Source organism: Poecilia mexicana, unplaced genomic scaffold (genome assembly GCF_051168715.1).
Source record: "Poecilia mexicana isolate PSO_F unplaced genomic scaffold, ASM5116871v1 scaffold_10, whole genome shotgun sequence".
Lineage (NCBI taxonomy): Eukaryota > Metazoa > Chordata > Actinopteri > Cyprinodontiformes > Poeciliidae > Poecilia > Poecilia mexicana.
Window position 1 is genome coordinate 17145377 of NW_028263379.1, and position 24134 is coordinate 17169510.

A 24134-nucleotide genomic window follows, 5' to 3' on the forward strand; every position below is an offset into this window, starting at 1 on the left:
TTATTTGATCGGATGAGACTAAAATTGAGTTTTAAGCAACAAAGACTCCAGTGAAATTATTTTGGGAAAGACAGTGTTAGGTATGGCTGAGGATGTGGGATGCTGTGGGCCTGTTTCTTTTCCACAGGGAAACATGTCAGAAGGCTTGGCAGAAAATTATCTATTCAGTCTGCCAGATCAGGTGGTGGCGCTGTAACACTACCAGAGAAAAAAACACCGAACTGCTCACACAGCAACAGGGAAACATGAAACCACCGCTCTGAAATCTTTCCGCTGTGGAACTTGGTTTCAGAAACAATCATTTCTCCTCTCCCTAAGACATCAAACCTGTGTGAACGCACAGCCTACGTGACTGAAAACTTTCACATACGCCTAAAATGATCTCAGTGTGAGCAAGACTTCAGATGTTTGCCTTGACGACCAGCGTTTAAAAACACTGGCTTCATGAAAACTTTGAAATACCAGATTTTACGTGGTTTTATGTCATGCAGGATATTTATTCAAAATATAACCCTAACTCTCAAAATAGGAATTGTTTACTATTAACAGCCTCCGGGCCTAAATCCATATGAAACCTTTGAGCTGGAGAGAGCGTCATGAAAGAAGACAGGACTCTTTGTGATCCACAGATTGTGCACAGAGGAATGATGAAACAGATCCTCCTCTGTTTTCTGCAGCCTTTTGAAATGTTAATCCACAAAACTAAAAGCTGGCAGCAGGGGAACCTGCAACTCTGTTATCAAAGATTTTATTTAAAACAATTATTTTATTGCAATATTTCCCCCCAGAATAAATAAACTCAAAATAATGCCTGGATTATTCTTAATTTATCTATGTTTATTATTGAACTACAATAAAATATCATTTTTTGAATTTGCTTTTATAATTAATCTTTAGTTTGAATCCTCCCTCGACTATTTATTGTCAGTTTTCAGACGGTTTTCCTAAAATCTCTGCCATGTGATTTCAATGATATTAAACAGACTTTTCTTCCTCTGTCACTTTTCCCTGCAGTTTTCCTGACAAGGTGTTAACTCTGGGTTTCTGTTTTATGTTTTCTGTTCTGTCAAGGTTTGGTTTCAGTTTTTTGACTTTACTTCCTGTTTTATTTTGTAGAATCAGTTTCTCCTTTTTCCTCTGCAGTTCCGGGTTTCCTGTTTGCTTTCTCTGATCCTCGTGTTGCCGTGGTTACCATGACACAATTATCCTACCCGTTTTCTTAGGTTCCTCCTCTAAAGTTTTAGTAATTTTGCTGCATATTCTGCTTTTGCAGAACATTTGTTTGTTTGTTTTGTTCCCTGACATTGTGTCTGTTTTTGACTCCTTGGTTCTTGACTTTTAGTCATATTTTTGATTTTTGACTCAAAATTTTACTCTATTTTTTTTAGTCTGTCAATTTCTATAACTGCACATCAGAATTCCCTATTTATCACCTCAGCTTCATCTTTAAATGTCACCGAACCTATACCTTTAATTATTTAAAGTGTCAAGATCAAACAAAGCATCTTTATCCTGAATAAACTTTCAAACGTTCTTATTTAGACCAACTAGATTAAGAATAACATCCTGGTCTTATGCAGGTCAAATTATTACACCTCATTAAAACATAAAGTACATTTTTTTGTAATTTTTATAAATTCTCTGCAGGAATTACTTTAGTATAAATAAAAAAAACATGAAAACTATTTACATCTTATCACTAAAATGTCTGCACAGTTCAGTTCTCACTTTCCTAATATTTGTCAATCACAATATAATCTTTAAACAGCTAAATATAGATTGAATGTTGCATTTTGTTTGTGATTAAACGACAGCAGTAATGCGTCAAAAACTGGAAATTTCTTCAGAAAAACTGTGTTGCATTAATCAAGCTGGTTCCACAATCAGTTTAAAACATGCAGCGGCCGTGACAACACTTCATCGACCATCCCTTCTGTACTTCCTCCTCCTCTTCCTCGGCATAACCAACCTCACTTATGGACTCGGTCTCTTCATCCTGACTGATATCGATTTACTCATCATCTTCAGTGAAGTCTGCCTCTCCTCTCCACTGACACTTCGTTTGACGCTGTAACCTAAGCTAACTGTGTGGTGCAGGAAACCTCATGATGGCCCAGTTATAACGTGAAAACATGTTCTTGGTAATAATATTGTGTTTCAGAAATGCTGAACCTTTTTTTGAGAACATTTTCAACCTTTAGGCCTGCGGGAAGCGCACATCAACACGACTAAAACCAGGTTGTTCTGTGCAGAGTCTCCATTCCTGAAGAGCTACGTTCTGCAACTTTTAGATGCATCCCGTCTCCTGCACACCCGAATGAAATGAAGAGCTCCATCACAGGAGAGAATAATTCAGTCATTTGATTCAGAGATGCAGATAAAAGTTTTTCTTTCCCACTCAAATTAAACGGTGGATTTTTCTGAATCTTCCAGTGTGACATTTTGCTACATCAATGAAAGTTATGTTTAATTTAAAGGGACTGTATTGTGTACTTTCCAGGCACATAGTGCCATTTAATAGCACAATCAAGTTTGCTATTAATATGCTGTATATACTGCATCAAACATAACTTAATAGAAATTTGACTTCACAATTTAACACCCTGAAATTGGTCCTCTGTCTCTTTAAGAAGCTCCTGGTCTTTTTGACACTCCCCCTTTAGCCCATCACTACAACATTTCTCCTTTATGACGCTCTTTGGAGTGTTTCACTGAGAAGTAGCTTGTATAATGAGCTCAGCAAAGGCACAGTTCCACCAAATGTTTGCAATGGCTGCTGCTGCTAGTCTTAAGGAGCAGAAAGAAGGAGGTGTGGGGTGTGGGGTGTCTGTGAGACGGGAAACTGCAGCTTTGAGGAGGAGAAAGCGTTTTTGCTTCCTGAATGGTTGCCATTGGAAATTCAAGGATTTCTCAAACATGAATGAAAGAATCAAAACAAAACTCCAGGTATGTTTTAGATGAATAACATTATAACCTGATGTAAAACACAATAAAGTGGATTTTAATCACTTTTAGCAGTGGTGCCAATAAAGGTAGAGGGTGCTAGGTTTTACACTGGTGTGAGACATAACCTAAATTAGTTTCAGCTCTTCAACTTACTCGCCAAACACATCTTAATAACCTTTAATTGGATTTCATGAATCTATTCATTGACAGACCTGCAGGCTTCTCACCTCTATATGCCGGCGAGCCTCCATCAGACTCTCTCCAGCTTTCTTCAGGCGCTGCAGCTCGGCCTCCACCAGCACCAGCTTCTGCTCAGTCTCCCACGTCTTCCTGCTTTGCTCCCCCAGCCTCGATCGCAGCTCCTGGGCTGACTTCGCCTGCCGGTCGGCCTCCTCCTGCGCCTCCTGGAGTCGGCTCGTCAGGAGCGCCAAGTCAGGCCCGGATGGGGAGCAGGCGTCCTGGTGCGTCTCTGCCGTCTCGGCGTTATCTTCAACGGGACGCTTTACAGCCTCTGATCCAGCGTCTTCCATCTTTGGTTCTTTCTCTTGTTTTTCCAGTTCTTTCTGCCCACCTTCAGCCTCGCCCCGCCATTTGCTCTGGATCTCCTCATCACAGACTTCGCCTTTTCCCACTTGAACATGCAGACCCTCTTCACCCACTCCTGCTTCCCGCCGTGCCCCTATGATTTCTCCCCTTTTCTCCCTCTCCTCCATCAGCCTCACCCATCCTTCCCCTTCTCCCCTGCTGCTTTCAGAGCCCTGGACTCCTCTCACCGCCTCCCCCTCCTCTTCCTCCTTCTCCTTTTCTCGGCCCAGCTTCTTCACACCTTCCTCCTTCCTCTTCTCTTGAAGGTGTTGAAACTCCCTCAGCAGCTCCTCCAGCCGCTGCTTCAGAGTGCCATTTTCATTCTTCAAGTTTTGAACCTGAAAAATGGAAGATAAGAGAAATTTTAATAGCACTTTAAAGCTTTGAGTCCTTGCTGGAGCAGATAAAATTCTTTCTCCATCTCTTTACAATCCCATAATGGGAAACTAAACCAAATGATTTAACGTATAAATAGACGAATAAGAATCTCATCATAAATAACCTAAAAAGCAGAACGAAGCAGAAAATAGTATTAGAAAAACAGGCTTTAAACGTCAAAGGGAACATGATTCATTTTATTAATTTGACAGGTCCAACAGCATCGATCCAAAACAGCTGATGCGGCTGCTGTAGACATAGTACATCAAATTACCATATCCATTTGTCATACAAAGGCAAACTGTAGTATTAATCACTGTTTCCACCAATAGCCCGTTTAGATGAGTGATTTTCTCCTTCATACCGTTTGACACTAATGGTTGGTTTGTATTTGGGCAGTGATGTCGTTTTCATCAGGTTCACATTTGAAATGCAGCAATCAAGACATGATTGAGGTCTAGACTTTCATTTTTCTTTCGAGTGCTTCTTAAAAATACAGATAATTTCTTAACAGACGACAACGACGATGAGTCAGAATGCGTTTCTTTCTTTTCTTAAACTTCTCGTCAATAGAAGTTGAAAGTCTTCAATCGCATCTTGATTGCTTCCATTCAAACCCACTGTGGCGTTGCACAGAGGGCAAAGACATACGACTGTTATTAACCTGTCCGCATCATACAGATATTATTCCTGATATACAATAATTACACGCTGCACAGATTTTAAGAGATTTTCCACAAACTTTCAGCTGATTCACTGTGGAGGTATTCAAGGCTATAATTATTGAGTATAAGGCTGATTTCTTTAGGTTTTTGGCTTTTTTGTTCCAACTAAATGATCCAACAAAATGTCCTGAATCAAAAGATGATTTCATTTTTAATGTATATTCAAAGCAACCTAACTAAGTCACGTCATAAATACTTCTGATTAATCACATTAGAACCTGTCTGACAACATGAAGGGTTTTTTTTTTTCTAAAGAAATTCAGGAACAAATGAGAAACAAAGTTAATGAGTCTAATCTGGGACTCCTTATCCTTAAACAGAGAAACCATGTGACCCTTCCCAGGTTACGGCTAAGCTACCAAATTTACTCCAAGAGTGCATCGACAACTCATCTAGGAAAACAGAACAACATCTGAAGCAAACATGCCTCTGGATGAGTTGAGGTCAAAGGTCATGAGTCAACAAAATGAAAGTGAATGGGTAAAAATCACATCTATTGAAATCACTGCTGAGTAAAAATATCATGAAGGACCACTGGAGACGGTAAATTAATGTCATCTGCAAACATCACAGTCCAGATGTTAGACCAACAGCTGTCTGTCACCAACGCAAACAGGAAGAGGCTTAGAGTCGATTCCTCCATCTTGAACTGCTGCTCACATACAGGAAGACAACCGGGTTTTATGTTAACTAGAGGAAAACTGAAGAAATTAGAAGCATAAATTGAAGTCAAAATTATGATAAACTATCTGAAAACACAAGAGAAAAAGTAGGAGATCAATAATAAAGTTGAAATGATGGGGAGAAAAGGCAAAATGCTTAATAGGTGGAAATGTCAAAACATATTTCAAAATGTGGAAAAAGTAAAACTACAAAGTCAAAATGACCTGTGAAAATCATGCTTGGGTAAATGAGATAGCACAACATAATTTTGTAATGGAAATGAAGAAAATAAATCCCACCAAAACGTTGGGGCTTCACGGTCAACCATCATAGCTGCCAGAGTGCAGAGAATATCACTTTTATAAACATTATTTTCCTCCATGCCACCCTTCATGTAGGAGGTGTTAAGGTGTCTTTTTAAGTGAAAAAGGAATTTTTTTGAGACGTAATGTGACATTTTCTCTGTGTGTGTTTTTGGTTTTGTCAGAGACTCGTCTCTGACTCCAGTCGGAGTGACATCAGACCTGAAGCACAAAGTCCTCTCCTCTCCTCTCCTCTCCTCTCCTCTCCTCTCCTCTCCTCTCCTCTCCTCTCCTCTCCTCTCCTCTCCTCTCCTCTCCTCTCCTCTCCTCTCCTCTCCCCTCCCCTCCCCTCCCCTCCCCTCCCCTCCCCTCCCCTTCCCTTCCCTTTCCTCCCCTTCTCTCCTCTCACCTCTCTGAGTGTTTTCTGATGTTCCACCTCCAGGCAGGCCAGCTCATCTTTGGCATCGGGGGAATCAGCCTGCAGTAAAGGAGCGCAGACGGTTAACACTTCCACATCACATCATCCTGTACGTAGCTCAATGTGTCACTAGTAATATTAGCACGGCAGAGGAGCAGTGATGGATTATTTATGTTGAATTTCTGAACCCTGACCTCCTGCTGGGCCTGCAGCTCCTCCAGCCGCCTCCTCAGCTCGGCGTTTTCCTGTTCGGCTCCCAGCAGCCGCAGCGTTGAGGCCTCACCCACTTCCACGCTCAGCGGCTTCTGATCTGAGACAGCAGGAACAAACAGAGAACCATGACACACCATGAATTAGAAAATGAAATTACAAGTCGCTGAAATTTTAATGAGAAAAGCATCAGTTCATAAAACTGCGGTGCATGTTGGGGAACAGAAAGACGGGTTTTCTAACCGATCAGCTGGCAGGGCTCCTCATCAGAGTCCAGTTCTGACTGCAGAAACCGCTGATGGATGGCGACATTCGGGGGGGAACCACCTCCCTTTGACGTGCTCCTTTGCCTTAGGTCTGCCTCCAGGCTCATGTTCATCTCCAGCAGCTCGTCAACCCGCTGTCTTTCAGTGTCCCGCTCCTTCACATCAAAACAGAAACGGTGCGCCATGCAGACGTTACTAAAGAAGCCGAGATCTTACATCAAACTTACAAAAATCATTGGAAATACCAGATTATTGGCATATCGAACAAACTTTAACGCTAGAGCAACAGCTCCACCCACCGCCTCCACGTCCATGATCCTCTGACGCAGAAGAAGATTGTCCTTCTCCAGCTCCCGTATGGAGGAGCAACGCGCCCGAGAATCTGCCAGCTGCTCTTCTAGAAGACTTTTGGTTTCCTGCAGCGCTGCACACAGATGTTGCTGCTCCTGAAAGAGGGGCCACAGACAGAGTGTCTCTAGTTTACCGAAATGCAATGCTAGCTACAACATTTTTTTCACATTTTATGAAATTGCAACAAACTTTGACACATTTAACAGACGTTTCTTGTGCAAAATCCACACAAGGTTTGCGTTAAATGCTGTTATTGAGAAGAAATGAGTCACATTTTTATAACAGTTTTCAACAGTAATAGAAAAATTCTAAATAAATAAAAAACAAGAGCGATTCTTATCCCTGTTTTAGAGACCTTGCAGCTGTAACTGCAGAGAAATGTGACTCAGGATAGATGAACACAAAAGGATCTCAAACTTTTTAGATGTTTCTATTAGTACAGAAATTTAGAAAATGAGGTGGGACTTTCCAGCTATAATTATGTACAGCTTTGTGTTGGCCCATCACATAATTTCAGAATAAAATCAACTCATCCATCCTAAATGTATCTGTATTTTCCTAAAGGATTCTTACTTCTTCTACAAAGAAAACTTTTGAAAAATTTGAAGATGTAAGAACAAAATGTGGGTTGATTATAAAACTTGTGCCGTGTTTTCAGTTTTCACAGCCTTATTAAGACTCTTCAGTGGCTCCATAAAGATTTTACAGCTTAAGCGCTTTTAAACATGTCGAAGTGAGATTACTACATCAAAGTAAAACCAGTGATCTGGACCAAAAAGCCCAGCATATCCAGGATTTCTCTGGCTTATCCTGAACTAACCTGACTGTGAGTTCATCAAAGCAAATAGCTAAAAAAAAAAAAACCTCTAGAAATAAACCGAGGTCTTCTAAACGTGGCTTTGTGCACATTAAAGGAAGAAGACTTTCAATCTCAGAGGTCTACTCGAACACAACACTTCTGATATTTAGAGCAGCTGAAAGCAACAATGCTGTTACAGCTAAATCTCCTACTGTTTAAATTAAAAAGCCGATTTATGACGTTAACAACATGGAGACCAAGAGATTTACGGTCTTTATAAGATGTGCTGCAGAAATGTTCTTGAAATATTAGAATGATTTTTTTATTCTGCCTGTTGCATCAGAGGCTGTCTAGACTACACGAAATAAATACATTAAAATTAGCAAATAGGCCTGAAATTATTGAATTGTTTTATATGTTCAAAGCTCTACTACACTGACATTAATCGTTTCTATTATCATAATAATTTAATTTTGAAAGCATTTTATAAAACGATTGTGCTTTATATGTATGTAAGATATTTGATGCAATTTGAAAAATATTATGATTCACAAAATTATTCCAACAGATTTAGATTTAAAGTAACAAACATGTTTCTCTCTACTGGGAGTAATATCTGATCTGATTTTATTGCTATAAAATAAAGATTATTTAATTCAAGAAGATTTTTTAAATAATTGCTGAGGTTGTTATTAGTACAATGCATATAAATTGATATTCATTGTGCCTTTCCTTTGTGTCTCATTTCCTGTCAAAACTTCTGTGTTGAATTAAATAATTTTAAATTTGAAGGGTTTTTTTTTTTTTGGTTCAGCTCTTTATGATCATATAATTTATTGACAGAAAAATTAACAACCATATTTGAGTTGTGATTGTAATTAAGAAAAAATAACTTTAGAGTCAAAGTTTGACAGGAACAAGATCCAGCGAGCGATCAGAAGTATTTTTCAGATGCTTCACCATGAGAGGTAACAATAGCAGAAAAATGTCTCCATCTGTGCATTGATGCCCTTTTTTTATTATTCCGAATTCATTGCAGGAGAGTCTGAGCCTCTACATAGGTGGATTCTCATCTCAGAACCGAACCATGTTAGCTTGTCAGCATCAGATGACATGGGGATGCGCTCTGCTTCACGGTACAGAAAGAGACCGCATTTACAGAAACATCATGAGGAGCAATCCTGCTCTTCTACAGGAGCAGAAAGAGCAGAAGTCTGCAGAGATGCAGGGAAAATTTCAATCCCACAGCATGTGAACTATTCGCCAGTCTGACACCAAATTGAGTGAAAAAACTCTCAAAAGCTGATATCGGCTATGGAATATATTTTACACTAATTTCAAAGGAGAGCAAATGTAGTCTGGAATGGGAAAAAGTTACTCTCAGCTTTTTACTGTGGAAAATCCTCTATATTCATGCTTCTGTCACACTGCTAAAAAGTAAAAAAAAAACACTTTGTGGGGTTAAACACGATGAAATGAAAGGCATTTTGTGGAAGATTAAGTTCTGTCAAATCGTTGAAGCATTTGTGTCGGTTTTCATTTGCTCTGAATAGTAGATGTGTAGTAGAAATGTTGGTGCTGCCTCAGGACAGACAGGCACAGCAGCATTACACTCTCCCTTTAAATTTATTTATCCATGTTTGGGATCACTTGATCATCAATGATCTGCAGTTCCTCAAATGGTCAGATCATTATTTGTAGGATAAACCACAAAGTAGATTGCTACACCAGTTTCAAGCATCCAACAACCTGAGGTGAGTAAACAATGAACCATGAGATCACGTTCACCATCCTTACTCAGATATTTGAGTCCATTGTGGTACATTTAGTATGAATGCCAGATATTTGTGATAATCGTAGAAAATCTGGGTCGCTCATGGAGTCAAAATGTTTTCACATATCGTCGCCTTCCGAAGTCATTCTTAGATAAGAGTGATTATTATTATTATTATTATTATTTGCATATATTATGTTTTGGGAAGAAAGAAGTGGGAATTTTGTTGCCAAAATCACTTTTTGCAAAAATGATTTTAGGAAAGTGATGATATCAAAAATATCATTGCAGGGTAGGATGTCAGGCTTCTTTCGCGATCAAATTGTGAATGCAGTGGCATTATTGTGTTGTGCAGCTCTGGAAAACATGAAGAGATGACTGCACTGAATCTCATGGTTCTTCCACCAAACATTGATTTCTGAACTCTTCCTGAGCTAAAACATTAGTATTGTAGTTTCTACACGAATATGAACTTGTTTTCTTTGCAATATTTGAGCATCTTTTTCCTTAATTTGATCATTTCTCATTTTCTGCAAATAAATGCTAAATTTTTGCATGGAATTTCTGAGACATGTTGTCAGTAGTTCGGAAAGTAAAAGAACAATGTTCATTTTATGCAAACATAGACCTGTTAAAAGTAAAGCAGAGAAACTGATAATTTTAAGATGTCTCTTAATTTTCTCCATAGCTGAATCTCCGTCTGTCAAAACGAAACATTTCGCAGAAGTGTGACAGGACTAGAAGCCGTTCATTCATCCTTACAGGAAAGAGAGAAAGTCAAATTTATTTTCTTACACAAACTCAGTGAAGTAATATTTCTAATGGCAGTTCTAAATAATTTCAACCTCTTTTAATTGAAGTGTGTCCTTGTGTTTACCGACCTTGTAGAGACAACAATGAAAGGATGAGCCCCCAAAAAAACAGTGCAGAAAAACATTTAATTACTCATTTAGAGACGCAGGTCATGAGTTAATGTTTACAGATTCAACTATTAATTTAGCTTTTGCTTTGACAAGTGTTTGTGGCATTTATTTCACAACAAACTGGGTAAACTAACAAGTGCAAGGACGTAGCCAGAAGGAAGAATGAATCAAATAAGTCAGAGAAGGTGACAGTGAGGACACCAGGAGATGTTTTACAAGGATGTGAGGACATTTTCTGCCCCAGAACATTTCAGCTAGTTCAGAATAAATTTTATTTAGTTGTAAAAGTTCCAGCGACTAGAGGCAAACTCCTGCTCCTCCTCGTCAACGGAGCAGCTCTGAGCTGTAAATCCAGATGACATCAAGCAGTATAATCTTGTTCTATGGCTTTGGATTTCATAGTTGTTCGCGCTCGCTTTTGAGTGAAACACTGAGGGCCGTAGGAGGGAATAATAATAAGATTAAATGACACTTTTTACTGTCGGATATTGGCTATTCCAAGGTGAATTTAATTTGAGATCTTTTTGATATGAGCTTCTCTGATTATATTCATATTACCACTTCCTGCAAGAAGAATTATGGGGTTACAGATATGCTTTACTGAAGGTTTTAATATCTCCGATTTGGCTGGGACTGCAACCAGTTTCAATGTGTTTTTAGAGATGCATGCAAGCATTTTGTTTGCATTTGTACCTTCAGCTGAGTGCGAGTCAGCTCCAGGCTGCGCAGTCTGTGTTTGCAGCTCTGCAGCTCAACCTGGAGCTGCTCGGTCCGTGCAGCTCGCTCCCGGGCGCAGTCCAGCTCGTCCCGCAGCGTGCGCATTCCCCTCACCTCGTTCTGCAGGGAGCGGTTCTGGAGGAACACAAGACACAGAATCACACACAGCAAACAGGGTTGAGCATTGATCAAGGGAGGATGTGCAGAAAAGCCAAAGCAGAGTATGATGCAAGAAGAAGAAAATGTGCCTTTGACTGTGAGCACAGAATGTGCTCACAATCCATTCCCAGGAGATCCTAATTTAAAGGAATGTTTGCAGCTTTCAGGTGAAGTGTTACTGGGATTTCTCCCATTTAGAAATTAGGTAAGTTATCCGAGGTGAGAGACTGCAACGTAACATGCATTTCAAACCAGTGAGAGTATCTTAACGTTGATTCTACCAAGCCCATGCAGTCGCTGCAGCGACATTAAAGTTGGTGGGAGTTCTCATTTAAACCAAGTCAGCATTTTTGCAGCTTCGTTTTGTAATAACTGCAGTGGCGCTGTGGTTTCCATAGAAAGATCAGTCATCAGAGAATTACAGTAATCAATTTGTCATGTTATAAAAGTAGATATCAGTGTCTCTGCGCCGGACTGAGAGAAATGGTCGAACTCTGTTCTCCAGATGATAAAATGCATTCTTTGTGTCATTTTTACAGTGCAAAAAACAAGACATAGGTGTTTTATTATTATTTTTAAGGATCGATTGCCGGTGCATGAAGTTTTTCTACAAGTTCCTTCTTCTGTATTTTCAGAACTAGTTGATATATTTACTCTCAAGTCGACTTGCTGATAGCGCCAAAAAAAACAAAGCGATGGTTTAGATAATTTGATGAACTGCTCTGTAGCGCAGCAGCAAAGAAATAAGGATTTTAGAAAGAGTTTAAATTAAAAATGGTCGTGTTTTACATTCAATTGTGTATTTAATAAATTACTGATTCATTAAAATTACTGATACATTTATTTATTTATGTTTAAACCATTTTTCTGAAAAATTAGGATTTCCAGAAAATTACTCAATAAAACAGTTAAATTCAGTTTATTTATCCATTGTCTAAAATGCCAGTCCATCACTGAGCAACACAGAGACACACAAAGGAAACGACTATGCTCACATTCATACCTCATTATTATCTAATTTACCTTAACTTATTACCTAAAACTCTTGTTTCCATGCCAGGATACCGTGGGAGAGCCATGCATGCACAACATGCATGGATGCAAACTCCATGCAGGAAGACAACAGGATGGGATTTGAACCCATATGTCATATCATATCCAGGTGGTTTTATATATATATATATATATATATATATATATATATATATATATATATATATATATATATATATATATATATATATGTATATGAACTCAATTTTATCCAGTCGTCCAGGCAGATTTAAACTCAAGTAAATACAATAAAACTTATCCTATAATCAAAAAAAGTGCAGTTTATTATTCACATTTTTCGCGTATTAATGACTGGTTATAGGACAGTAGTTCTTTTCTACTCCCAAACTAAAGTTGTTTTCTGTCATCCTCCTGCAGGCCAGGCTAATTATTTATAGTTTGCATTTTCAAACAGCCAAATGTTTTATAATTTTAACAGTTAATTCATGTGGACTTGTTAAATGTGAAACTATAATCCCACCCAAGGCGCCAAAGTAGCTTGAGTCTCTACTAATTTCAATTTTAATTGTGACTATCAGCAGAGGCTTTACTGATAATTGACTCAGATCAGTATCAGGGATAAAAAATAAATCTTTTATTTTTTTGTGTATATCCAGACTGTGGTACATCTTCGAACCTCTTTTTGAAGTTTCTTCAGCTGATCCTCCATCGTCTGAATCTCCTGCTTGCAATCCAAAATCTGATCACCTTTATCTTCCCTGAAAAAAAAAAAACCCATAAAACTCTCAGAGCTGAATGCTTTATCTTCCTGATGCTTCCTTATGGTCAGATCTCTGATAGCTGAAGCAAAAAGTACAAGGATAAAAGCACATAAGCAGGAAAGACATAAAAAAACCCTGAAATTATAACTTGTGACTTTTAGCCGAACTTTGACCTTTGAATGCATTTTAATACACAGTGGATATTAGATTGTTACACTGAGAACCCGAGTCGTTGCTGAGAAACAAGTCATTTTTGTGCATTGAGAGGAGAGACAAAATTTGCACATCATTAACGCTGACCTTTATGACAACTTTACTAAAGGTTCTCCAGGGCTTTTCTTACACACACACACACACACGCACACGCACACACACGCATACACATGCACGCACACGCACGCACACACTACATTTTTCTATCTTCACACTGACTTACATTCATTTCTGTAACCCTTACGCTAAACCTGACCATTACTCATTTCACACCCTAAACTCGACCCCTAGCCCAAAAAACAGAACTTCTTCTTATGGGGAATGTAATATTTGTTGGAAAGCACACAAACACTCACAGTTGTTGTTTGAGGCGACGGAGTTTGGCCTTGCTGTCGGCCAGCTGGAGGGCCAGACTCTGCGGCGGATCATCAAGATGGCCCCCCAGCTGCGTCTGCGTTGAATCGCCGTGGGTTTCACGCTCCTGACACAACTCCGCTATCCTCTGAGGAAGAAGGCAGAGAACTCTTTAAAACATCCTTAAGACTTCATTTAATGCAGCATAAAAAGATTTCTGCCAAATATTGGCAGGTTTAGTAATGTGAAATATGTCTAAATTCACAGAAAATTAGAATAAATTACAGATTAAATTAGCTTAGAAAAATATAAAAGAGTTGGTTACACCATGTCTCAAAATACTTTTCCTACAGAAAGTTTTAAGTCAGATGAAAAAGAAGAATTTATTTAGAAAATAACATTTTATATTTTTAGTATTTAAACTCACCATGCAGACAGCACTGTGTATTTTTTATTTGCTTATTATAAACTATATGGTTTTTTAAATAATGGTTTCTATTTAGCATTTGCAAATGCTTTGATCAAGTTCATTTAGTAAGGTCTATATTTACCAAGATTATTTTTATTTTGCACATACACAGGAAATGCTCTGTTTACCACAATGACAGAAGGAAGTGATGACAAACTGACACCACCCAGAGAGCAACAGGAGAGAGAGAGATACCTTACTAAAGATTACTTCTACTATTTATTTTAGCTTTTTAGTTCATGTTTTGGATTTTAGGACTTCACCTATATGGTAGAGAAAATATGACTCCTTTATATCCATAAAAGTCCTTCCCCTTAGAGGTGAAAAGTTTACGAAAACCACAACGTTTCTCAGACACAAAGGAGCTGTGGATGCTGCGGGTTTGCTATGGCCGACACGCCTTTTCACTGTTTTCTTCTTTGTTTTGTGTTAAAACAGAAGAGCAGACGGTCTGTCCTACGTACTGCAGCATCGCACTCCCTTCCTGAAAAGGTTACTGCTGGCTGGGCTGGCAGGAATCAAAGCCTTTCCTTTGTATGTCCTGAAACATGTTGAATTGGAGATGCCCTAACACCAGACATGCCTCCATTTAACTATGCAAATAAATGTAAATATAACTTAAGAATCACACTCTCAGAATCACACACTCGGTACCAAAAGAAACTCCACAGAATGTGAAATGAATGCATTTCTAAATAAGGTGGAAGTGAAAACAAAGGCTTCATCTATGTACAAAGTCAGGTTCTCACCCTTTAGAATTACACACTTCTAGCATGGATTATAGACACTATTATTATAAATTGACACCTAAATGCGTCGAGGAAAGAGTGATACTGAGGCATTTCAAAGATTGTGTTTATTGAGGGAAACAGCAGATAGAAAACTCTGAAACTGTTTTAACCAGCAAAATACGGAAAGTGTCCAAATAAATCCTGAAGGACCGGTGTCAGAGGAGGACAGGTTACAGTTTCCTGTCCAATTATCGATCTTTAAAACATCTGAAGATTAAAATTTCGATTAATAATTTCTTAAAGCCGACACTGTCAGTGTTGGTTATTAAACTCACATAAAAATCATTGAGCAATATCTGTGAAAAAGTACAAATTTGTTCTAACTTCACATGCTGGAACTGGCCCGAGGACAGACTCGGGTCCCGTCTACGTGAAAAGTTTAGATGTGAGCTGGCGGCCGGGTCTGTCAGTCCGTCCGTCTTTCACAGCAGAGCAAAAGGGGACAGTGGCAGTTTTTTTAGACGTTTGCAGACACAGGTAAGATCAGCGAATAAGATCAATGGATAAGATTGGTTTCACATGTTAGTATCGGCTGATCAGCCCTACTTGCGTCCTGCATGCTTTAAATGTTTCCCTTTTTAAACACACCTGAATCAAAGGAATGGGTAGTTTGCATGTTCCTGGAGAACTTGATAACATGCAGAGGAGCAAATTAAACTATTTCATCTTTGTTGGAGCTCTTGAGGAATGACTTCTCAATAATAACAAACAAGAGCTTTATATCGACATGGATGTTTCAGTTTCAATACTTCAAATAATGCATATCTTTGTCAAACATGTCCTGCATCCAATCTTGCACAAAAAACCAAATTTTATACTATATTTATCTAAACATATTTAACTATTTATGTGTTTCATCTTCCATATAACTATTTAGAAATATTTTTTGGACCTTTTTCTAAATATCTTTCTGCTTGTACTTTGCTTTATTTCTCGAGCCACAGTTTTCCACAAAGTCTCTTCACAAGTGATATATATGCACATGCTTTTAATAAATTTGGACAACTTAATCAATTTCCTCACCAAGTCGTCACAACATCCTGCAGAGTGCTGCCTTGTAGTATTGTTTTAAGTTTTTAATTTCCTCACATTGCTGTGTTTCATTTTGTAATTTTATTTGATCTTTTCTTTTAGCTTATTTATCTCTGACATCAAGCACATTGTTTCAGCTGCTGAGGCTCTTTATAAATGCTGATGATAAACTATTTTTACTTTTTTCCAGCATATGTACTTTTTGGTTTTAATCAGTTAAACTTTGCAGGGCTAATTAATTTCAGCTGTCCACCGCTGTATTTAACAAACACGTTTCTATAAATCAAATCTGGGCTTTTCATCCACTTTTCTCTTAAAATCTAATTATATAACGGTAATAATAATTTTGTGCATTAGTTGGTATGCATGCCTGGATGCTCTCACCCAGATTTTCTCCTGGAAGAAGGTAGTTATTCCTCGATTTGTGACCATACGAACCTCCAGGTGTGTGTCTCTCTGTGCCAGCAGGCTCTGGACTTGCTTGGCCATGGAGCTGAAGACCAGCTGTAACTCTGCACCTTCTGCCTCCACCAGCTCCTCCCACTGAAGAGGCAGCACCGCTCTCGGATCCTGAGTCACCTGCAGCAAGGACAGTTCTTCAGGTTCCTGCGATAAAAATCAATGTAAGTCTGATCCAACCAGCAGATCAGGGAACAAGCCCTCCAGGCAGAGCGAGTGTGCGTTGAATACCAAGCATCTGCGTAGATTAGAAACAAGTACATTTTACATTCTGCCTGGCTCGACTCATGCATGCAAAACTAATGATCATGTTGATGGCTTTGAGAGGTTCGCGGGTGGAGGCCATATGAGCAGGAAGCAGGGGATGCATCCATCTACGCAGGAGGAGCACTTCTCACCTCTGTGATTTATTAGGCTGGAAACTTTGGCAATAAAAAGGCTGGTGGGCTACACGCTGTTCCTGAAATTCAGCCACGCTGGTATTCAGCATGCTGTTTTTGTGAAGCTGGCAATTATTAATGGAGGGGGTATTTTCAAAGAGGGAGCCAAGTGGCATTTATGCTTTAACAGACGAGGGGGAATGACAAAAAGCAAGAAAAGATGAAGCGGTGATGTGACAGAGGTGGAGGTGGAGAGGTGGACATGACGGGTGGAAGATCCATCACCATGGGGCAGCCAGAGGTCTCGACAAGGCAGCCAGCAGAATGACAACTAGCTCATTTTCACACTTACTTGTAGCATCAGAAAGAGGAATAATAATCCAGCTCTCTTTGCCTACAGGCAGACACCACAGAAATACTGCGCAATATATTATTTAGGGACAAATGTGTTCTTTAGAAACTCTCCCCAGGACAAAATATACCCCAGCGAAAACCTTTTATTTTTTTAGGAAGGGCCTCATCTGATTTATTTCACACATCTTCACTTACCTGCTGAATACAGATGGCAATGGCTGCCTGAGTCTCGATGTCCAGAGACTGGATCTGCTGGATGAAGGTCTCCTTGTTCTCACACTGCAAAACAAATGAGGAGGAGGAATGAAGTGCATGCACAAATGTGATTTGTATTTGGAAAAAAAGCAGTCCCCACAAGGTAAGGCTCATATTATTTAGTCAGCTGAAGGTTCTCCTTAATAATTCACTTTAAAATTTTGGGTTGTACATCGCACAAAACCAGCAAATACAAAACCAGGCTAAGATAACAAAAAAAAGGACATCTGATACGGGTACAAAGCAATATGCAGGCTTAGGAACTCATAAAAAAAAACTTTTTCTAAAACACCAGAAAAACAAGCTACAGTAAAAGTGGAAAATGCTTTCAGATCATAAAAATTTTAAATTACATGGTGACTGGATTCACACACCATTGAACCGTGTATGAATCCTTGGGATGAATTTCTTTAGATCAGAGAAGAAAAAGCTGTTTATTGCAACATTTTGTCAGGTAATTAAAAATTCCTGCATTTAAAACCCTTGAAAGCATCGCAGCTATTTACGATAGTAGATCGACTTCATTAATGTTTCTGTTTCGCCCCTCATCTTTGGCTTCAAAATCTCTTTAATCTTCAGAGACTCTTCTTAAAACGGCACAGAAAGAAACATATGACTCGTTCATTTGGCCTTTAATTGGTAGTGAATTGTTTTGTATCTTTTTTTCCCACCAATAAAAGGCAAAAGCATAAACCAGTCGCTTGTTTTAAGAGAAATATCACGTTTAAACAGAACTATGTCTAAACACAACCATTGTATGGGAGTAAAAAGCTCGACATGTGGAGGTAATGATGGGGGAACGTTTCTTCAGTGTCCCCAAGGCTCAGATGCCGCCACTGATTCAAGTTTGGAACCGTCAACAGACTTCCTGGCTTATCACTCTGGCTTTAACACTTATCACCATGGCAGAGATCCTGAGTTCCCTTCAGCAGCGCAGAGCAAGCTGCCAAGAAGAAGCACAAATGGCTTCAGGAAAGAATAATCAGGGAAACTGTGAAAGTCCTGGAGATGAGCTTGAATATTTCTGTGGAGAAGGAGAGAAGAAACTTCCAAGGACGAGAAGCGCCAGGCTAATTGTGCCAGGTGAATTATTTCCAATCATTTCCCGAGTGAAGCAAGTGGAGGCTTAAGGTAACTGCACATTTTCAGTGCGGTGATTTTAACATGTCAGCTGAAACAGCTCTTTATTGCTTTGGTCTAAGTTGAACTCAGGAACCTTTGATATAAGCAAAAAATAAATAAAAGCTTAAAAAAATGTTGAGGCTTAAACAATCAGATTAATTGATTATTAAAATGACTGTCAACTAATTTAGTAATCGGTTAATCATTAACTGGAGTAAAGGCCATTTGTTGAAAGAACAGCACGGTCAAAGCAGTAATTATATTTTGCATTTAAAAAAAATGTTTAAAAAATCTGTCAGTAAATATGTTCTACACAGAACTAGTGGCACAGCTCTAGTATTACCTACTATTAATGACTTTTTTTCTATACAAATATTAATTAGTTAATCTAAAAAATAATCAACTCGTATAGATGGCTGAGCTGTATGTAGATGTCAGAAGATTTTTTGTTGCATTTTTTGCTAAAAATAATTAAGCATTCACCACATTTTCTTATTTTAAAGAAAGTAATTGAATTATTTCTTATGCATTTTTATGCATTTCTGAAACAGCATAAAATAAACTTAAGTGCTAAATGAAAAAATTTGCATCTCATTTTTTTTTATCCAATTAATCATCAGAATAATCGACAGAATAACCAATTACCAAAAATAATTAGTTAGTTGGAGCCCAAAAAAATCTCCATTAAGGCAATTTTTAAAAGGAAAGAAGTTTTGGTTTTATGATACTCATCTAAAAATGGACGTTGTGTAATTACCTCCCTTTGTGTGCGTGCGCGTGCGTGTGTGTGTGTGCGTGTGTGTGTGTGTGTGTGTGTGTGTCTGTGTGTGTGTGTGTGTGTGTGTGTGTGAGTGTGTGAGATCACCTGCACTGCACATCCCAGTAAGAGCAGCAGCAGTCTCCGCAGCTCTTCCACAGCCGCCTCTGAGGACACAGAAATAACTGTCATCATCCTCATTATCATCATCATCATCATCATCATCATGCTCCACAGTCCCCCCATCATTATCACCTTAATGTGCTTCATAGATCGCCCAGATACGGACTCGTGCATGAAATAATGAGTTTCTGGAGGCTGAGACACGCGCCACTGATAGGATCATCTTGTTATCTCGTACCTGTTAGGGGGTCCTGCCCCAGTATGGCAACATTTGGGAGAGGCATGAGGATCAACTGCTGCAGGTCTTCCTGTATGAAAAGGATGAATGTGGAGAGTTAAGCACAAGTAATTTTCTCGTCGGCCCGGTCTGTCTGCAGAAAGTGGGGCTGGATTAATGCCAGGAGCCACATTTTCCACCGGGCTGCTGTAATTTGTAGTGTAAACAAAGAGAAGACGCCAAATGAGAAGGCATTTATTGCACCATTTTAGCTCAAGAAGGCTCGGTAAAACTTGCTTTAACATATTCCTGCTTCTATAATTTCTAAATTGCATCCATTTAGTAAAAACAAAGAGAAAGGGGTAATGTTATTACAGGAATAAAAATTGGTGAAGTGTTTTCAGTTATCGCCTCTGATTCTGTAATAATATGAGGGTAATGTGGGCACCGGGACAAACACCGAGACACGAAGATCACATCAGACGTCACTTGCATCAAGAGTTACTGGCAGCACACAGTGGCTAACATTACCAACAAACTGCTCTTCATAAAATCTGTACATTAAAATATTGAAGTTTTTCTTGTTTTAGATGAGAAGATGGTTTTGTTGCAGATTTACAGAGCATTGCAAACATATAAGTGCTTCTTAAACCTTTCGATATTCACTCATATTTTAAGCAAGGACTTTCTTGGGGCTTCATGTGAGAAAGCAGCATAATTGAGAAGTAAAAAGAAAAAGAATACACTGTTCTCTCTTTTTTATATATAAAAACTGCGTAACACCCTCTGCCTACAAGCAGTTCAGCATTCAGAGATTTTTCTATGCAGAGTAACTCCAAATTATTTGTGGAATTTTTGTAGAGCACATCTAAAATATTCGAAAGAAAATGCAGCTTAGGAAGCTGAAAACCTCGACACAAAGCTAGCTGATACGCTGCTGACTTTCATTTGCAAATCAGACCCAAGATAGACAGGAAGATAAAGAGGTGGCTTCTGTAGTAATGCTAAAATATTTTCCGCTGTGCATGCTACTGAATATTAAGATATGCTTGGTGTTTAAACTATTAAAATACGCATTTGTAAATGTTTTTAGGAAGTGTTTCAAGTTCAGCGATTTTTGTAATTTGCAGGCAGCTATGGTTCCTAACCTCTGAATACAGAGGGTTCGTTTCACCTCTAAATAAAGATCAACACAACCAATCTCAGTTTAATTTCTGTAAACTGGTCAGAAAAAGGCCTTTCATCTAAACTGAAGGACTGATCACAGAAAGCAGCCAGGAGGATAATAGCAACTCTGGAGGAGCTGCAGACCTCAGGTAGAGTAACCTGTTGCTCTTAGCAGATCTGACAAGAAAAGATTTGATGGGGAACACGACAAACATATGGAAGAAGGTGGTGATGGCACCATCATGCTGCGGGACGGTTCTCTTTAGCAGGGACGGTGAAGCTGCTGATAGGAATATAGATTCTGGAAGAAACCTCGACTGTCAAGCAGAAGACTCGATTCAGCAAGACAACCGTCCTAAACATACAGCCATATTACTGTGACAGAATGGCCTAGTCAAAGTAAAGACGTATTTCCATCTTGAAATGTGAGGCGAAATCTGATCATTGATGCCCACAGACGCTCTCCATCTCATCTGACTGAGCTTGAATCCTTTTGTGAAGAAAAATAAACACTTTATTCTCTAGAACTACAAAACTGGTAGAAATACCTCTAAAGTATTTTAACTAATTGCAGTAAAAATGGTTCTATATTGACTGAAATCTCTATTACACATGAATTCAACCAACCACAAAACATCTCCATTAAATGAACTGACATTTATGTTTGCAATAAGACAAAAACGGTTCAAAAGCTTGAATACTTTTGTTAGACTTTCACTCTTTTTTTTGTATAATCTGACTGTATGATCTAAATGTGAAATAAATCCACTTATTCCACATTTAGAAACTCTTCTAAAAGGCAGAGATTACTAAAGCTAATAAACTTCCAGCCTCTAAAGCCAAACAGAATAAACTCTTGATTGTTCAACAAAGCATCTATAATGTGTTTCAGAGGAAACGGCATGATGGAGGAGCGGCAGAAGGCCCAACATCGTGGTCAGCTTGTTTCATCGAGTTGTAATTTGTGCTCTGAGCTCTTGGACAAATCTCCTGGCTCTATCAAATGACGCTGAATCAAGCTGGACTGCAGACGCCTCAGACATTTCCCATCCAGAAAACCTGGCTTCCCTGGCAGCAGCGGAGGCTTCGTGGTGCCGGTCTGCAGCGTGCTCCTCCGCCTCCTCCTACAGCTAATGCAGTCAGAGTTTAGCAGGTGATCCTTCTGCTGCTCATTTTATTTAATTAGTCTTAGACAAGAGCAGCATCCATGGTAATTAAAAACATTTCTGTCAAAAAGCCACACTCTGACGCTGGCGAGCTCCGTCCCCAAATGCTCTGGAAGTCTGCTCACATCCATCAAAGGGAAATCAGGCTGCAGGAACAAGTCGCAATCGCAGCTCCTTGTTTTAATTTATAAACTGTACAGCAGGAGAGTCAGGCAAGGACTTCCTTTAACAACTGCAATGTGCAGCCAAGCTTACATCTCTGCTCCTTTCAGGCTGTGCAGGATAATAGCCTCTGCAGCCCTGACATGGTCATCGTCGCTCCGGATGCCAAATAGACTCCTGCAGCAGACTAGACACTCTGAAAATTATATAGCAGCGGCTTGTTGTTGTTGGCATGCTCAGGCCTCTGTGTGAATAACTCCCTGCTTGGCAGTGCAGCCAAGATCCACGTACAGTTCAGGGTTATATTTGCTCAAATTTCTCAGCTGCTATAATTTAAATCGCTTGGTACAGTAATGCATCCCTTCAGAGGAAATGTGAAAACAACATGAGCGACACACATTGCCTGTGCTACGCTGTGTGATTTCTGCGACAGTTGAATATGGGGCAAAGTATTGTGCAAAAGTCTTAAGTCTGTCCTTGTTTCTTAATATTTTGCTTCCAAGTAGGGAGATATTCTTGTATTCTTTGAAAGTGTTCATGATCCAAACTTCTCAACGTAAAAACTGCTTTTTATCCACCTCTATTATAAATAGTTTTGAAATACTTAACAACTCAATTTTTTTAATGCATTGCCTCTTTAAGAGTTTTAGTAATTGATGGTTCTCCAGGCTTTGGAAAACATTTTCTGGAGGCCTTTCAAAGTTTTTCTCCAGACTTCTTATTTATATTCAGTTCAGTCCCTGTCCATTTTCAGACGAAGACTTTTTGGTTTGTTAATTGACTCATTTAGGAATAAAAACTCATCACTTTATGCTTCTGGCAGCCTGACTCCAAGACACTGTTGGCTCTAGTTCCTTTAGTTGAATTTATGAAAAATACCAGATATTATTTTATAAATCTTATAAAACAATATTTCAGCACCCAAAATTTTTTTCTGAAAACTCAAAACTTGGCCAAAAACAGATGAACGTCTGAAATATAATGTGTTTTTTTTTATATAGAAATTGCTTGTTAACAACAAGAGTCAGCCAATCTAAGCATGTTGAAGAAGATTTGCTGCAGTAGAAACTGGGAAAGAAAGCGGCTTCATTGTCTTTGAATACGGCGTGGTTGTTGGTGCCAGATGGGCAAAGCTGAGAATTTCAGAAACTGCTAATCTACTGGGATTTTACACACAACCATCTCTAAGGTTTATAGAGAATATTTAAATAACCCAGTGTTTCTGGATGGAAACACTGGGTAGTCTGGATGGAAATGTCCTTTTGCTGCCAGGGGTCAGAAAGAAACAGACAGAAGCAAAACCTCATGTCAGATTATCTCTAACTGGCTTCTTGAACAAGATAGTGAGATAATGTCCTCCAGTGAAAATGTTTTCAAAGAAGAAGAAGAGATTATGTCCATAAGAAACAAAACGTTTCCAACACTTTTCTGAATCAAACAGGCAATCTGTTAAAAGGAGTTAGAAAACCTGGCTCCTCAGAGAACGATAAAAAACAGAGATGGTTCAACATATTTGAACAGTATTGCATAAAAGTTGTGGGAAAGAGCCAGTTTTATCTAAATATAGCATTACAGTGAAATTTTGAGGTGCTTCATTTACATTTTTATGCAATCTCACAGGTCAACTCTACCTACATTTCAATTTAAATGCAAACAGTTTGCTTTCTGCTCCACTGGATTTAATGGACAGTTTAGCTACTTTCAATATCCTAAATTTTAATAGCAGATGAAAAACAAATTAAAGATTTCACCACAGTATCAGGCCAGAAAACTACAGCTACACCCTGTGTTTGAATGGCTGATAAAAAAAAATGTAATGACTGAGAACAAATACTCTTCTCTCAAACCTCTAAATGTATCTGCTGTATCAATAAACTCACATAAAAATAAAGTAGCTCCACCTCCTGCTCTGACCACAGTCAGATGCGGCTCACAGACCAGTGGTCTCAAGCTTATTATCTTATTTCATCATGTATAATAAATATATCAACCAGATGTCTCGTACCTTATATGAAACATTTGCTGCGTTGGCAATTTTACCTTTGCATCTAGGGGGCTCTGCCAACACAAGGTTAATTAAGAAAACCAGACCTTATTTATTAAATGCTCTTTTCCCTTAAGA

At 38.8% G+C, this 24134-nt stretch overlaps 1 protein-coding gene across 1 annotated transcript in view; it reads right to left on the reverse strand.

The window, feature by feature from the left end:
• Positions 1-24134, reverse strand: part of ccdc88b (coiled-coil and HOOK domain protein 88B) — a 59255-nt gene that overhangs the window by 28760 nt on the left and 6361 nt on the right. Inside the window, exons 4-15 of the mRNA XM_088009498.1 lie at positions 19539-19608; positions 19286-19344; positions 17239-17322; positions 16289-16429; positions 13561-13706; positions 12907-12988; positions 11034-11192; positions 6793-6939; positions 6471-6648; positions 6212-6327; positions 6009-6077; positions 3174-3869 (exon numbers count right to left, since the gene is read on the reverse strand). Of these exons, the coding sequence (XP_087865624.1) occupies positions 3174-3869; positions 6009-6077; positions 6212-6327; positions 6471-6648; positions 6793-6939; positions 11034-11192; positions 12907-12988; positions 13561-13706; positions 16289-16429; positions 17239-17322; positions 19286-19344; positions 19539-19608 (1947 nt within the window). The remainder of the gene's footprint in view (positions 1-3173; positions 3870-6008; positions 6078-6211; positions 6328-6470; positions 6649-6792; positions 6940-11033; positions 11193-12906; positions 12989-13560; positions 13707-16288; positions 16430-17238; positions 17323-19285; positions 19345-19538; positions 19609-24134) is intronic.